General features: G+C 38.6%; 1 protein-coding gene across 4 annotated transcripts in view; it reads right to left on the bottom strand.

The window, feature by feature from the left end:
• NVL (nuclear VCP like) overlaps window positions 1-15,780 on the bottom strand; it is a 103,325-nt gene that overhangs the window by 52,138 nt on the left and 35,407 nt on the right. For all 4 annotated transcript variants that reach the window (XM_019030929.4, XM_055372251.2, XM_055372246.2 and 1 more), the window contains 5 exons: window positions 14,967-15,111; window positions 10,169-10,418; window positions 8,462-8,680; window positions 6,707-6,811; window positions 1,828-1,890 (listed from right to left, as the gene is read on the bottom strand). In XM_019030929.4, the coding sequence (XP_018886474.3) occupies window positions 1,828-1,890; window positions 6,707-6,811; window positions 8,462-8,680; window positions 10,169-10,418; window positions 14,967-15,111 (782 nt within the window). The remainder of the gene's footprint in view (window positions 1-1,827; window positions 1,891-6,706; window positions 6,812-8,461; window positions 8,681-10,168; window positions 10,419-14,966; window positions 15,112-15,780) is intronic.

A 15,780-nucleotide genomic window follows, 5' to 3' on the forward strand; every position in this document is an offset into this window, starting at 1 on the left:
AATAAATATTGAACAAAAATAACAACCAAGAATAGGTGTAGTCACTCACACATGTAATCCTAGCATTTTGGGAGGCTGAGATAGGAGGATCACCTGAGGCCAGGAGTTTGAGACCAGCCTGGACAATACAGCAAAACCTCTGCTTCCAGAGACCCTGTCTCTCTCTCAAAAAACAAAACAAAACAAAAACCAAAAAACTCAACCAAACCAAGCTGCAAAATAATACACACTATTTAAAGGGGTTTTTTGTTTGTTTTGCTTTATACCATGGAGAGTTTATAAGGAGAGTTCCAAACTTATAACTAAAGAGATATAACAGTTATAAACTTCAAATGTACCCATCACTGACCTTCAATTATTATCAACTCAATTAATGACCAGTCTTGCTTCATCTATACTCCTGGCCACTTTCCTCATTTTATTGAAGAAAATCCTAGATGTCCTATTTTATTTATAAATATTTCAGTATCTCTAAAATATGATTTTAACATGTCATATCACACTTAAAAATTAGTATTTCCTTAATATAAAATATTCAGTAAGCACTAACATTTCCAATTATCTCATAAACCTCATATTTGAAATAAATTACATTAAAAATTTTTTTGGTAGAGACAGGGTCTTGGTATGCTGGTCTGTCTTAAATGCCTGGCCTCAAGTGATCCTCTTGCCTCAGCCTCCCAAAGTGCTGGGGATTACAGGTGTCGGCCACTGTGCCTGGCCTTATACTTCTGAAACATATAAAATAATACTATATATTGTTTAGGGATAAATATATACATAGTAAATATAGAAAGAAGCATGGAACTAATAAGCACCAAATTCAGCCTTGTGGTAAGTTCCATGGGAAAGAGAACAGGGAACATCAAGTGTACTGCTGTTTTTTTTTTTTTTGCTGGGTGATAGATACATAGGGGTATATTATATTACTCTTTGGAATTCCTTATATGTGGAAATATTTTACAATAAAATTTTTATTAATTACAATCTTTAAAAATATGTTACACTCTTGATTTAAAGCCTCTATTAGCTCTCTGATATTCTGAAGTTAACATCCAAACTTTAGCTTGGTATAAAGGCCCTTCAATGTCTGGCTATAACCTTCTTTTCCAATCCCAGTTCCCACCAATGCCCTCTGCTTCAAGGTTCACATCTAATACCACCTCTGCTGGAAAATCAAAACCAAGTACAAGAAAAGTTATGAGGTATGTAAAAAGCCCATAGGAAATACTTAAGTATAACTCCCTTATTTTAGGGAGAAAGTAATACACAATAGGAAAGATTTAAAAATTGGGGTAGAGATAAATTTTAAAAACCTTTTAAAACAAATGTTACCCTCATTTCTTCTTTGTTGGAATATATCATAGAATGGCATTTTTACTTTTCATAGAGAGGGACAAAAAAATAAGAAATGCAAAGCATCTTAAATTTGGATAATAAGTTGCTTAAATGCAGAAGGAAGATACAGCACTTGAGTGACTTCTATCTCCGGAAGTATTTCTATTTATTAATATGGAACTCATCTGAGCCACATGACAACCGGATAAAAAGTAGATCAGGAGTCAGACAACTCAGATTGAAATCTTTGCTCTACTGCTTCTAGCTGTGGGAAAATTCAGGCTCAGAGGTTAACAGACTTAATTGAGAAAGCATTTATACACCCAAAGTGGCAGAGCAGAGCAAAGCTCAGCCTCCTCACTCCTACAGCACTGATTTTTAATACCAAAATACCACAATTGCTGAAAGATCTGAGAACATTTTACCCCGTAATTTGCATGACCATTACTTTTTCTAATCTAAAATAATGGTTCATGCTCAATAACTTACCATGTTTAGTAATTCGGGGCCCTTGACAGATATAAAATTTAGTCCGGACTCATTTGCAACAGCCTAGCAAGAGGAAACAAAAAGACACAAATAAGACCAATACACAGTAATAATAACAATAATAATGATGATGATGTGTGACAATGAAAGGACTCTGTGTGTGTGTGTGTGTGTGTGTGTGTGTTTTAGATGGAGTCTCGCTCTGTCGCCCAGGATGAAGTGCAGTGGCGCGATCTCGGCTCACTGCAAACTCTGCCTCCCGGGTTGACGCCATTCTCCTGCCTCAGCCTCCCAAGTAGCTGGGACTACAGGCGCCCGCCACCATGCCTGGCTAATTTTTTATATTTTTAGTGGAGATGGGGTTTCACCGTGTTAGCCAGGATGGTCTCAATCTCCTGACCTCGTGATCAGCCCGCCTCGGCCTGCCAAAGTGCTAGGATTACAGGCGTGAACTACTGCGCCTAGCCCTTTTTGTGGTCTTAATTCTGTGTCTCCCTTTCTATATTAATAGTTACCTCTTTCTTATTAAAAGGAAAAAAGGGTTGGGTGCGGTGACTCGCCTGTAATCCTAGCACTTTGGGAGGCCGAGACGGGTGGATCATCTGAGGTCAGGAGTTCGAGACCAGCCTGACCAATATGGTGAAACCCCATCTCTACTAAAAACACAAAAATTAGTCGGGCATGGTGGCATGCGCCTATAGTCTCAGCTACTTGAGAGGCTGAGACAGGAGAATTGCTCGCACCCGGGAGGCAGAGGTTGCAGTGAGCCAAGATTGCGCCATAGCACTCCAGCCTGGGCAACAGAGCGAGACTCTGTCTCAAAAAAAAAAAAAAGGAAAAAAGACAAATGGGAAAAGGGGAATGGATAAAGGGAAAATCAAAGGAAATAAACGTTAACGTGTTAACGTACAACTTTTTTTTTTTAATTTCACTTTAATTTTTTTTTTTTTTTTTTTGAGACAGAATCTTACTGTCGCCCAGGCTGCAGTGCAGTGATGAGATCACAGCTCACTGCAGTCTTGACTTCCCAGGTTCAGGCAATCCTCTCACCTCAGCCTTCTGAGGAGTTGGGATTACAGTAGTATGCCACCACACTCAGCTAATTTTTGTATTTTTTTGGTAGAGGCAGGGTTTTGCCACATTGCCCAGGCTGAAACCTACGACTTTCTAAGAATTACTAAGGCTATAAATCAAATGGAAATGACACAAAATATTTATGTGAACATTTGTTTACATAAACATGCTTATGTAAATATAAATACATTTATAGCCCTAGTTTGGAATTCCAGTGAAATGCTAGTCTCTGTACTCAAGAAATACCTCATGGGATGAAAGCACTCATTGATTTACAAATGAAAATTTAACATCAGTTATCAGTCTTTACGAAGAGTCAGTGTTGAGAAACTCATAATTGTATGTGTAGAAGAGTCTAAGAATTACAATCTGAATGCAGAGGTGAAACCTGAATAAAATCAATCAGAACTTCAAAATGATCATGGAAGAGAGTTCTTTCTTATTCTTGGAACCTGGTATCTGAGCTCCCCATCTATGTTCCACTTACTCCTCAGCAACACCACTTGGATTGCACAAGCATTTCAAATCTATCACTTCCAAAACTGGACTCCCAATTCTTATTCTTCCAAACCTCTCCAACTCCAGTAACTGCATGTCCTGACTTTATGCTTGTTACATACTTAGTATGTGCAGGTGCCAAGAAAAATTGTATTATTTTGTTATCCTGAGTAAACAAAACAATCAAGATCAGCCAAATACCTAATTTTATATGTATCTCTAGGTTTCTAGGTTCTGACCTATAATTTGTTCCATGAGTTTATCCTAGGCCACACTTTGCCTCTGCCATTCAAGGACATTTTCTATTTCTGGATTCTTGGGCATATAGTCTTGCACCCCTTGGAGAACCTGATGAAAGTTGTTGTGAACACTCTTCCCCAGAAACAATACATATACACAATACATTGCCTGGGCTCATAGATTCAGTGAAGCTGTGAAGTCCATTCATGGAGTCCTAGGTAAGAGTCCCTGCTCCCAAAGGTCAGATGTAAGAAATCTGACTAAGGCCGGGCACGGTGGCTCATGCCTGTAATCCCAGCACTTTGGGAGGCCGACACGGGTGGATCACGAGGTCAGGAGATCGAGACCATCCTGGTTAATGCGGCGAAACCCCGTCTCTACTAAAAATACAAAAAATTAGCTGGGCATGGTGGCAGGCACCTGTAGTCCCAGCTACTCAGGAGGCTGAGGCAGGAGAATGGCGTGAACCCAGGAGGCGGAGCTTGCAGTGAGCCAAGGTTGTGCCACTGCACTCCAGCCTGGGTGACAGAGCAAGACTCCATCTCAAAAAGAAAGAAAGAAAGAAATCTGACTAAACAGAGTGGTCCTCAATTGTTGGCAGTTCAGTAGTGGGGAGAAGAAGAGGAGAAATGTAGATCTATGATGTTTTACTACTATATATGCTTTTCAAGTTATCCAAGCTACCTCCTCTCTGCTGTGAACAGGACTACTCAAAGGCAGATGTAACTAATTAAATAATAAACACTATAGGACACACATGAAAGGGAACTGCATTGACCTGGAGAATTCACACACCAGCATGCAGAACCTTCTTTCTGGCTATATTTTTCCAAAACTATTGTGAAAAAATTGTAGATCAATGACTGTGTTGTTCTCTTCTACCTCCATACCCAGCTCTCTGAAAGCAATGCCTTTTAAGAGTACTGAAAGCATAAAGCAAGGAAAATTAGTAGTATAAATAAAAGTAAGTTTTACACACAGCACTATGGATATTTGATATTTACTGAGGAGCTATAATTTGGTTGCTGTGGTACTTATTAAAAATGTTATTATTTCAATTTCTTACAATTAAAAATATTTTTAAAAGTTGATAAGGGTTAGTTATGGATGTAATATTATACAGACACTAAAAATGATGGATAACATACTTTACACATAGGGAAGACAGTTCTAATAAGCATAATTCCAATGGGGAAAAAAAGCACAAAAAGACAGAAATTTGCCCACATAAAAATCAAACCAAAAAAGCTCAAGGTGTCAAACATGGTTACAGTCAAGATAAACTAATCAGCATTTATAAATAACAAATCTTAATATATGAAGTGATATAAATAAGAAAGAAAATCACATGTATGCCATTAGAAAAATAGGAAAGGATATGAATAGACAATTCACAAAGAAATATAGCCAATAAACATACTTAAATAAAAAAAACTAGTTTTTTTTTTGAGACAGAGTCTTACTCTGTTGCCTAAGCTGGCATGCAGTGGCGTGATCTTGGCTTACTGCAGCCTCTGCCTCTTTGGGTCAAGTGATTCTTGTGCCTCAGCCTCCCGAGTAGCTGGATTACAGGCATGCACCACTGCACCTGGCTAATTTTTGTAATTTACTTTAGTAGAGACAGGGTTTTACCATGTTGCCCAAGCTGGTCTTGAAATCATGGCCTCAAGTGATCCACCCGCCTCAGCCTCCCAAAGTGCTGGGGTTACAGGCATGAGCTACCATGCCTGGCCAAAAAAACACTAGTAATTTTTAAAATGCGAATTAAACTGTAAGACAGCATTTTTACCTATTAAATTGTCCACTATTAAGAGCAACGTTCATGGCCATCACTAGTTTAAGGTGTGGGAAAATTGATTCTCATACCCTATTGATAAAAAGGTAAAAACTGGTGAAAACCTTTAGGAAGGCACTTTAATAATATGGCTCAAAAGCCTTAAAAACATACATTCCTTTGACTGGAAAATTATTTAGAAATGCATTCTAATATAATTATTAGTCAAGGTACAAAAATATAAGTGCAAGGCCATTTAAAGTAGTGTTGTTTCAATATGGGATCATTTCCATAAATTATAGAACATCTATCTTTATGGTAGAATATTACGCAGGCATTAAACATACTGATGTGTATCAATATATACTGACGTGAAGATGTTCAGGAAATATAGCTAAGTGAGAAAAACATGTTTAAAAAAGCTTATATTTGTGGCCGGGCGTGGTGGCTCATGCCTGTAATCCCAGCACTTTGGGAGGCCGAGACGGGCGGATCACGAGGTCAGGAGTTCAAGACCAGCCTAACCAATATGGTGAAACCCCATCTCTACTAAAAATACAAAAATTAGCCGGGCGTGGTGGCGTGTGCCTGTAACCCCAGCTACTCGGGAGGCTGGGGCAAGAGAACTGATTGAACTCGGGAGGCAGAAGTTGCAGTGAGCCAAGATCACGCCACTGTACTCCAGCCTGGGTGACAGAATGAGACTCCGTCCCAAAAAAAAAAAAAAGCTTATATTTGTAAACATGCATGTAAAAACGTAAAAGTTAGATATTACTTTGATATGTATTCATAGAAAAATATCTGAAGGATTGACAATGAAATGAAATAATAGTAGTAGGTGACAGTGAGAGAATTACACACAATGCTTTTCCTTTTTTGCTTATTTTTATTTTCTATTATGAAAAAACAATTTTAGAAAATAATTACAAGAAATATAGAGGAAAATATTTAAGTTATAAATAATAACAATACCAAAGCAGGAAACTAAGTCAAGTAAAAACTAAAACTATGGAATAATACTCACTAAAAAGCTAAAATATAATACACAGAAAATATAATAATTGCATGTTAAAATTGATAGGATTATGGTTGATATAAACATTTTTCAATCATGTGCCTTTGTAATTTAAAAAAGTAGGAAACTTTAATGAAGAAAGTTGTCAGTTTTGCTAAAATAAACTTCCGGTAAAAATTATGCATAAGATTTACCTCACTGTAATATTTAAAGTTAAATTCATATTATCCTATCTGATACTAAGAAATAAATTACATGCAATTGAACTTATATGATACCTTCGCCAGCAGAGTCTTCCCACAGCCAGGAGGACCAGCAAGGAGGACCCCAGCCGGAGTCACCAATCCAAGAGCTTTGAACTGGTCTGGGTTGCGTACTGGTGCCTGGAAAGAATGATACAAACGGCGATCCATTACATGTCCATTTTATACTGCAGGTTCAAATTATTTCCAGATACATATTTTATGGTTTTTTTTTTTTTTTTTTTTTTTGAGTCTCCCTCTGTCACCCAGCTAGAGTGCAGTGGCGCTATCTTGGCTCACTGCAACTTCTGCCTCCTGGGTTCAAGCGATCCTCCCACCTTAGCCTCGTGAGTAGCTGGGACTACAGGCACATGCCACCACGTCTGGCTAATTTTTGTATTTTTAGTAGAGTCGGGGTTTCACCATGTTGGCCAGGCTGGTCTTGAACTCCTGACCTCAGGTGATCCACCTGCCTCAGCCTCCCAAAGTGCTGGGATTACAGGCATGAGCCACTGCACCCAGCCTCTCAGGCTTATTTTCAACATAACTGTGAGGCCTGAAGATACAAACAGTACCTGGTTTACCTGTTCATGCTCTGTGGTGATAAAGAGAAAAGTCCCTGCACTTGAGGAATTTATACTTGAACGTAATGTCTAAGAACATTTTAGACATAATGATATAATATTTCAACAAATATTTTTTAGAAAACCATTTACATTTCTAGGTTATAAAATGTTTAGACAATGGTCTCCTCTAAGAAATCAGATGCAGCAGTAAGTTTTGCAAAGTTAAAAGCCAGAGATACCTGTTGACTATAATCCCAGTGTATTTTCTCTTTCAGTAGTACATACCTCTAAATCGATCATATTTCAATTAATGAACCACGGAATGATGAGTAGAAAAGTAAAGTAAATAAAAATTAATCCAAAGTTTTATGTGCATTAAAATTGCCTTGATCCATAAGATCAAGTTCAGAAAGTCTTTGTCAAACAATTTGGTCTTGACTGAAACCTATAGTTTTTTGTGGTTTAAACTCACTGCTACAGAAATCCATAAAATACAGCATAAAATAGGTCTCAATGGAATATTATTCAGCCACAAAAATGAATGAAATCCTGTCATTTGCAGCAACATGGATGGAACTAGAGGTCATTATGTTAGTGAAATAAACCAGGCACAGAAAGGCAAATATTGCACATTCTCACTCATAGTGGGAGCTAATAAAGTGGATCTCATGGAGACAGAGAGCAAATTGATGGTTACCAGAGGCTGGGAAGGGAAGGTGGAGATGAGTATAATGAAGAGAAGTTGGTTAACGGGTAAAAAAAATAGTTAGATAGGAGTAATAAGTTCTGGTATTTGATAGCACGGTAGGGAAATTATATTTCAAAACAGCTAGAAGAAAAAAGTATATTTCAAAACAGCTAGAAGAAAAAAAGTATAATGTTCCCAACACAAAGAAAACATAAACATTAGAGGTGATGAATATCCCAATTACCCTGACTTCATCAATACACATTTAATATATGTACCAAAATATCACATGTATCCCAAAAATATTTACAACTATGATACATCAATTTAAAAAAATAAACAAATCGGATCTCAAACAAAAGAAAAACCATTGTTGGGGGCTTAGCACTTGAAAGAAGTGCTACATTCAAGTCAAGTTAGACACAGTGATTATAGTCAAGTCAGTTTAGCCACAGAACCTAGTACACATGCATGGAGCTTTATCTCTGGTCTTTAATCCATGACATGCCAATAATATTTGGCAGCTGATATACCTACCAATATTGCCATGGTGAGCTCCTCTCTAATGTCTTCCAGGGCACCAATATCTGCCCATGTCACATTAGGGACAGTGACAAAGCCTTCCCTTTTGGCAGAGGGTTGGACTGAGGATAGAGCAACAATGAAATCATTCAGTTCAATGCACAGTCCTTGCATCTGCTCCTCTGAGAGGGGATCTTGGTCTCTTAGCAACCCCAGCAGCCTTTGTAATTCATCCTTGAAGGGAACAATTGAGGGGAAAAAAATAAACACCACAACAGCTATTGAAAAGTTACATTTTCTACTTGTAAAAATTATTACTGTAATATTTCCGTAAGCTATCCTGAACGTCTATGTATTTTAATAATTTTCTCTCTGACATGAGACAAGTTCATTTTATTCTAAAGGATCATATGCTCTGGTCAAGTAAAGATATACCAATTATAATTATAATTAAACATATAAGAATGACTTCTATATACTAGGGCTAGGTATAGCAAATATAAGCTGTTGGCAAATATTCATTTCAGCAACCATAATATTTCCCATGTTTCATTTATAAATATTCAAGAAACACTTGAATCCTGATGAAATTAAAACACTTATGCTGGAGGTAGTATAATTCATTAATATGGTTCCTTGATGGTTTATCAACTAAGTAGAGGGAAGGCAATTTTCCTATTACTATCAAATCTTAAACTTAAAAGGCAGATTTCTTGCTTTGTGGAGAAGATGAAAGGATAAGTCTAAAAAACAGGTAACCAATTAATTCAATTTATAAAATATTAATTTATATGCAATATTATAAGAGGAATGAGTTTGTTATTTTTTACAGAATTAATTGCAGTTTCAAATGTCTAAGAAAAAAACAAATTATCTGAGAACAAAAGATCTGGATTGAAGCCCCTGCTCTATAAAGTAGAGGCTGTATGGGCTTGAGGAAATCACAACCACTTAAGCTTAGTGCCTTTGATTATAAAATGGGGAAAATGACATTTATATAAGGTTACAGGGATCAAATTATATAACATACAGAAGCCATCTGTGCAAGCTACAAAATGCTATATGAAATGATATATATATTGAATTTTCATGACTCATAAAACTAAAAAATTTAATACCGATCTTGGACTGATAACTGTCCCCTATTATTCATATGACTGTCCTCCAGAGCTGTTTGCAGCTACTGACATGGATATAGTTGTGTCAACAGACCACTGTAATCTACCTAACCAAAAGTTAACCAGGAGATATAATTAAATGCCAATGCTGAAATAGGGGTTGACAACCTTTTTCTGTAAAGGTTTAGACTGTAAACACCATAGGCTTTGTGGGCCACGGTCTCTGCTGCAGACTCCTGTGTGAATTCTGCCGTGAAGAACGAAAGCAGAAACAGACAACATGTATACAAATGAACATGGCTGTGTTCCAATATAACTTTAATTTACAAAAAGACGTGGTGGGTGGGTAGGCCACTGTCTGCCAACCCCATTCCAGAATTTCATAATCATTATTGTAAAATGAATTTATTCAGAATAAACTAAACATAAAACAACTCATATTTTTGAAATGATAAACATTGTGGGTATAAATGATAAGTATTCTACAGATTAAATGCCAATAAAACAGAAAGTAATAAACCTCAATTATATTGACCCTTGCTTCAATGTAAGATAACACAAAGAACATTAAAAGGACAATTTAAGGTGCCTTTAGAGAAAGCACCTGTGTTTCAGAAGTGGGCTCAGTTCCCAGCCTTTCCTCCTGGACTCCTTTAGATGGCAAATCTTCCATTTCAGGATTTTTCTTCTGCTGTTCCTGTAGCTTCATTAAGACTCTATTGACTGCACACATTGCTGCCTCTCGGCACAGTGCCATGAGATCAGCACCAACAAAGCCTGGAGTTAGGTGTGCTAAGTGACAGAAATCAAAAGCTTGAGGAAGCCTCAGTTTTCTGCACAATGTTTGAAGTATTCTGTAGAAAAGACAGGGGAAAAAATTTCTGATTCCTGATCTAATAGTAAAAACAAGTCACCAACTATATTTATTTGAAGTCCTTCACGTCTGCCAAAGGTATCAAAATGGATACTATATAAGATCAAATAGTTCATTCACTCAACAAACGCTGTCATTATTACATGTTCCATCTTATTCCAGAAAGGATTATGGTAAATATCTGCTTTGTTAGGAACCATGCTAAGTGCTGTGACGAATACATAGAACTTTTAAAAAATATTTTGCCTTTAAGAATTTACAACATTACAGGGGAAATAAGATAAATAACTTATGGGGGTACTTTTAGAGTAGATTAAATGGATATCTACCAGAAATAAAAGCCCCCACATACACACAAACCATTAATTATCTTCATCACTGAAAATTATCTTGCCATATACTTCCCATTTCATATTAGGACAGTTACAACTCCAACTTTATCTTTACCTATTGTTCATCCCCTGTACTACACGTGTGGAAAATTTTGTTCAACCTAACTGGCAACATGGTATCTATAAACATCTGGACTTCTAGATAATTGTTATTAAAGGAATATCTTGAACAATTTCTGATAAGACCTACTGAATACAAACTTAAAAGCAGTAAAGATATTCAAGATGAGGCCAGGTGCGGTGGCTCACACCTGCAATCCCAGCACTCTGGGAGGCTGAGGCAGGCAAATCACCTGAGGTCAAGAGTTTGAGATTAGCCTGGCCAACATGGCAAAATCCCATCTTTACTAAACATACAAAAATTAGCTGGGCATGGCCGGGTGCAGTGGCTCACACCTTGTAATCCCAGCACTTTGGGAGGCCGAGGCGGGCGGATCACGAGGTCAGGAGATCAAGACCACCCTGGCTAACACGGTGAAACCCCGTCTCTACTAAAAATACAAAAAATTAGCCGGGCGTGGTGGTGGGCACCTGTAGTCCCAGCTACTCGGGAGGCTGAGGAAGGAGAATGGCATGAACCTGGGAGGCGGAGCTTGCAGTGAGCTGAGATCAGGCCATTGCACTCCAGCCTGGGCAACAGAGCGAGACTCCGTCTCAAAAAAAAAAAAAAAAAAAATTAGCTGGGCATGGGGGCGGGTACCTGTAATCCTAGCTACACGGGAGCCTGACGAAGGAGAATTGCTTGAACCGGGAGGCAGAGGTTGCAGTGAGCCAAGATTGTGTCACTGCACTCCAGCCTGGACGACAGAGCAAGACTCCGTCTCGAATAATAAAAAAAGAAGATATTCAGGATGAAAGGTCTGAAGCCAAACTGCAAGAGTCTGAATCCCAGCTCTGTTAACCTTTGTTATCTGGGCCAGTTACTTAATCTTTGTGCTTCAGTTTGTTCATTTATTCAATCTATATTATAGTAGCACTTATTCAGAGGGCTGTTGCTACAAATGAATACATGCAAAGCACATAAAACAATGGCTGATCTACAGTTAGTGCCCAATGAATGTTAATTCTTTTTTTTTCTGAGACGGAGTTTTGCTCTTGTTGCCCTGGCTGGAGTGCAATGGCGCGATCTCGGCTCACCGCAACCTCCGCCTCCCAGGTTCAAGCAATTCTCCTGCCTCAGCCTCCCAAGTAGCTGGGATTATAGGCATGCGCCAATGAATGTTAATTCTTATTTACATATTTTGATATTATAAACTAACTTGGACAAGGAAATATATTTTAAAATTAGTAACTTTGTAAAGAAGACTAATATTTTCAAATGTCAAGCTAATAAAGAATAAATTATAGAAAAATCATTTGGGATCATATAAGTGAGCAGAATAGAAGCAGATAAACATTACTGACAAATTTTTTTAAATTTCACTGGGATACTCTGAATAATGGGAATCAAGAAAACTTTCCACTAAAGAACTATTTCCAAAAGATACAGATCCAATTTGCTACTATGCACAAGAATACAAAACACTCTTCGACTTACCATGAGTTTACATCCTGATCAACCCATCTTAAGTCAAAAACATCATGATAAACCCTTTGTAAAGTTGAAAAACTATAAGCCAAAGCATTGTCAGTTGGGGACTATCTGTACTAAGAACATTTTGGATGTTGTGAAAATGGCTAACAGAAAATAATATCACCCTTTTCATAGTTGTACTCTATCCCTAAAAAAAGTGGGTATTTTTGGTCATCATACTGTAGAAACTCCAAAAGAAGGGAAAGCTACCACTGTTCTAGCTCCAGCTACTGCAGCCACGTGAGACCGCAAGGCAGAACCATCTAGCTGAGGCCTTTCTAAATTCTTGATCCACAGAAACTGTGAGACACAATAAAATAAGTATTGCTGTAAGACACTAAATTTTGGTGTGGTCTGTTTTACACCAATAGAAACTGGAAAAATTATATGGGTCTCCTTTTATGTATGCTGAAACTTTTCCATAATTTGATGCTGTTGAAGTACAGGATGATATCCGGAGGATCATTTGAGGGCAGGAGTTCAAGATGAGCCTGGGCAACATAGTGAGACCCTTTCTCTATATAAAAAATAGTAATAATAAAAGAGACAGCTATCAATAGCTACCTTATTAAAAAAATTCTCTATGTCAGATATTGTGCTAGGTTATGTTAATTCAATACTCACAAGAAGCCTTTATAGTATTATGATCACTTTACAGATAAAGTTATTACTATTATTATTACTGCATTATAGGTAAATAAACTAAAGCTTGGAAATGTTAAAAACACTGGACAAGGACCAAGGATAACAGGAGGCAGAGGTGGAATAATTTTCCTTCACTGGCTCAAAGTTTGGGCATCTATTCATTGCCTCTGCAACCCAGTCCCGCCTAGGTCTGGCCTTTCCCCTCCTTACTTACACTTACTCACACCCTGGACCTCGTCATCACCTGGATCTAGCCCCTATCTGAGATCACAATCTCACATGCGGCACTCTGCCCAGTCTCACATGTCTGAGCTTATATGTGCAATTACTCCCACACTGTTCCTGGACCTCACCAGGATCTTCAGTGCACCCCTTCCTCATTAAATACCTTTTTTTTTTTTTTTTTTTTTTTTGAGACAGGGTCTTGCTGTGTCACCCAGGCTGGATGGAGTACAGTGGCATGACATCGGCTCACTACAACCTCCACTTCCCAGGTTCAAGCGATTCCCCTGCCTCAGTTTCCTAAGTAGCTGGGATTACAGGCGTGCACCACCACGCCCGGCTAATTTTTTTGTGTATTTTTAGTAGAGATGGGGTTTCACCATGTTGGCTAGGCTGGTCTTGAACTCCTAACCTCAAGTTATCCACCCGCCTCGGCCTCCCAAAGTGCTAGGATTACAGGTGTGAGCCACCACACCCGACCTAATATTTCAGAACAATTTTTTTTTTTTTTTGTTTTGAGATGGAGTCTTGCTCTGTCGCCCAGGCTGGAGTGCAGTGGCGCCATCTCGGCTCACTGCAAGCTCCGCCTCCCGGGTTCACGCCATTCTCCTGCCTCAGCCTCTCAAGTAGCTGGGACTACAGGAGCCCGCCACCACGCCCGGCTAATTTTTTGTATTTTTAGTAGTAACGGGGTTTCACCATGTTAGCCAGGATGGTCTCAATCTCCTGACCTCGTGATCCACCCGCCTCGGCCTCCCAAAGTGCTGGGATTACAGGCGTGAGCCACCGCGCCTGGCCCAGAACATTTCTTAGCTAGATTTCCACTCTACCACCTCAACAGTGCTTCCTGAGATAGTCTCGCTTATGAAGTTATATTTCTGGTTATTGGTGGATATTTATTTGCTCTATGGACATTACTCATTTGCTCAATTACTAGGAAAGGCTGGTACTGCAGCAAACAGCTTTCAACTGTCTGGCTGCCATTTCATTACTGGTAACAGGACCTGTGGTCTCAGACAGGTTAGTGCAATAGGTTAAAGTATGGTACTCAGATTTAACCTATAAGTGGACCAGATGGCTGCTGTATGCCATAGCTCCAGACATTGCCACTAACCTGGTCAGGCAACTGAAGAATGCAAGCCATTGTTAATAAGACCAGACAAATGAGTATGGATACATAAGTCCATTACTACTTCTGAAAAAACAACCTGAAACAATTATCCTACTGATGAGTAAATTGTTTTCTTCCTCTTTTTTTACAGAGGTGGGGCCTCCCTCTGTCACCCAGGTTGGAGCACAGTGGCACAATCATAACTTGCTGCAGCCTTGAACTCCTGGGCTCAAGCAATCCTCCTGTGCTTCAGCCTCCTGAGTAGCTAGGACTACAGGTGTGTGCACAGCTGATTTTATTTTTTGTAGAGACAGGGTCACACTATGTTGCCCAGGCTCAAACTCCTGGTCTCAAGTGATCCTCCTGCCTCGGCCTCCCAAAGTGTTGGGATTACAGGCATGAGCCACTGCACCCAAGCATAAATGATTTTCTTAATGTGGGCTTCTCCTTTTCCAAATCAATTTAATTGGTACAAAAAGAAAGAGAGAGAAAGAAAAGGCTACTTGGTATTTCTCACCTCTTACTTTCAAACCATTCAGTTAAGATGACTTAGTGGCATACAAACTTCATTCTATAAGAATATACCTTTCCCTGGATGCTTCATCTGGGATACCTAGGCATATTTCTCGGTCGAACCTTCCTGCACGTCTCAAAGCAGGGTCTAACGAGTCTGGTCGATTAGTAGCTCCAATAACTAGGACCCGGGCTGTAGCAGCCACATTATTCAGATCTAGTAAGAGACAGAGAAAGAGTAGTGAACAAAGCACTTGACATTGAGGGCAATAATGGTTACAGAATCATTTCATGGTTAAAGATAAAGTATTACAGATTTTGACAGCAACATACATATAAAACCAACATTTATTAAATGTCAAATATGTAAAAGGTGTGAGGAGGATAAATAAAATACAAACTCTGTCCTCAGCAGTTCACAATCTATTGAGAAACATTGAGTGTGTAAATAAAAAAATGGCATCAGACAAATTTTGTGAAGTATAATAACAGATATAAACAAAGCACCATGGTAATATGTGAAAAGACATCATGAATTCCAACTGAGGAATAAGGGAGGGTTCATGGAGGTGGTAACATTTCAGAAAAGGCTTGAAGGGTAAATACAATTTTAACAAGCAGATATATAGGCTAATGGAATTCTATGTAGAAGAAAGAGTATTAGTGAAAGCACAGAGGGTCAAGCATGCATGGCACATCCAGGCAAGGTGAGCAGGACAACAGGGAGGCTGGGGAGGATGCCAAAGTCTGTGTCTCAGAATAGACTGATAAAATTAATTCGAGCAGGGGAATACAAAATAGTCTTCAGCAGTTCTGGCTTAATCTAGGAATGTATTTCTAGGAATGGACAAAACTGAGGACTTAAATCTTATCTTTCCTAAGTATT

Source organism: Gorilla gorilla, chromosome 1 (assembly GCF_029281585.2).
Source record: "Gorilla gorilla gorilla isolate KB3781 chromosome 1, NHGRI_mGorGor1-v2.1_pri, whole genome shotgun sequence".
Taxonomy (NCBI): Eukaryota; Metazoa; Chordata; class Mammalia; order Primates; family Hominidae; genus Gorilla; species Gorilla gorilla.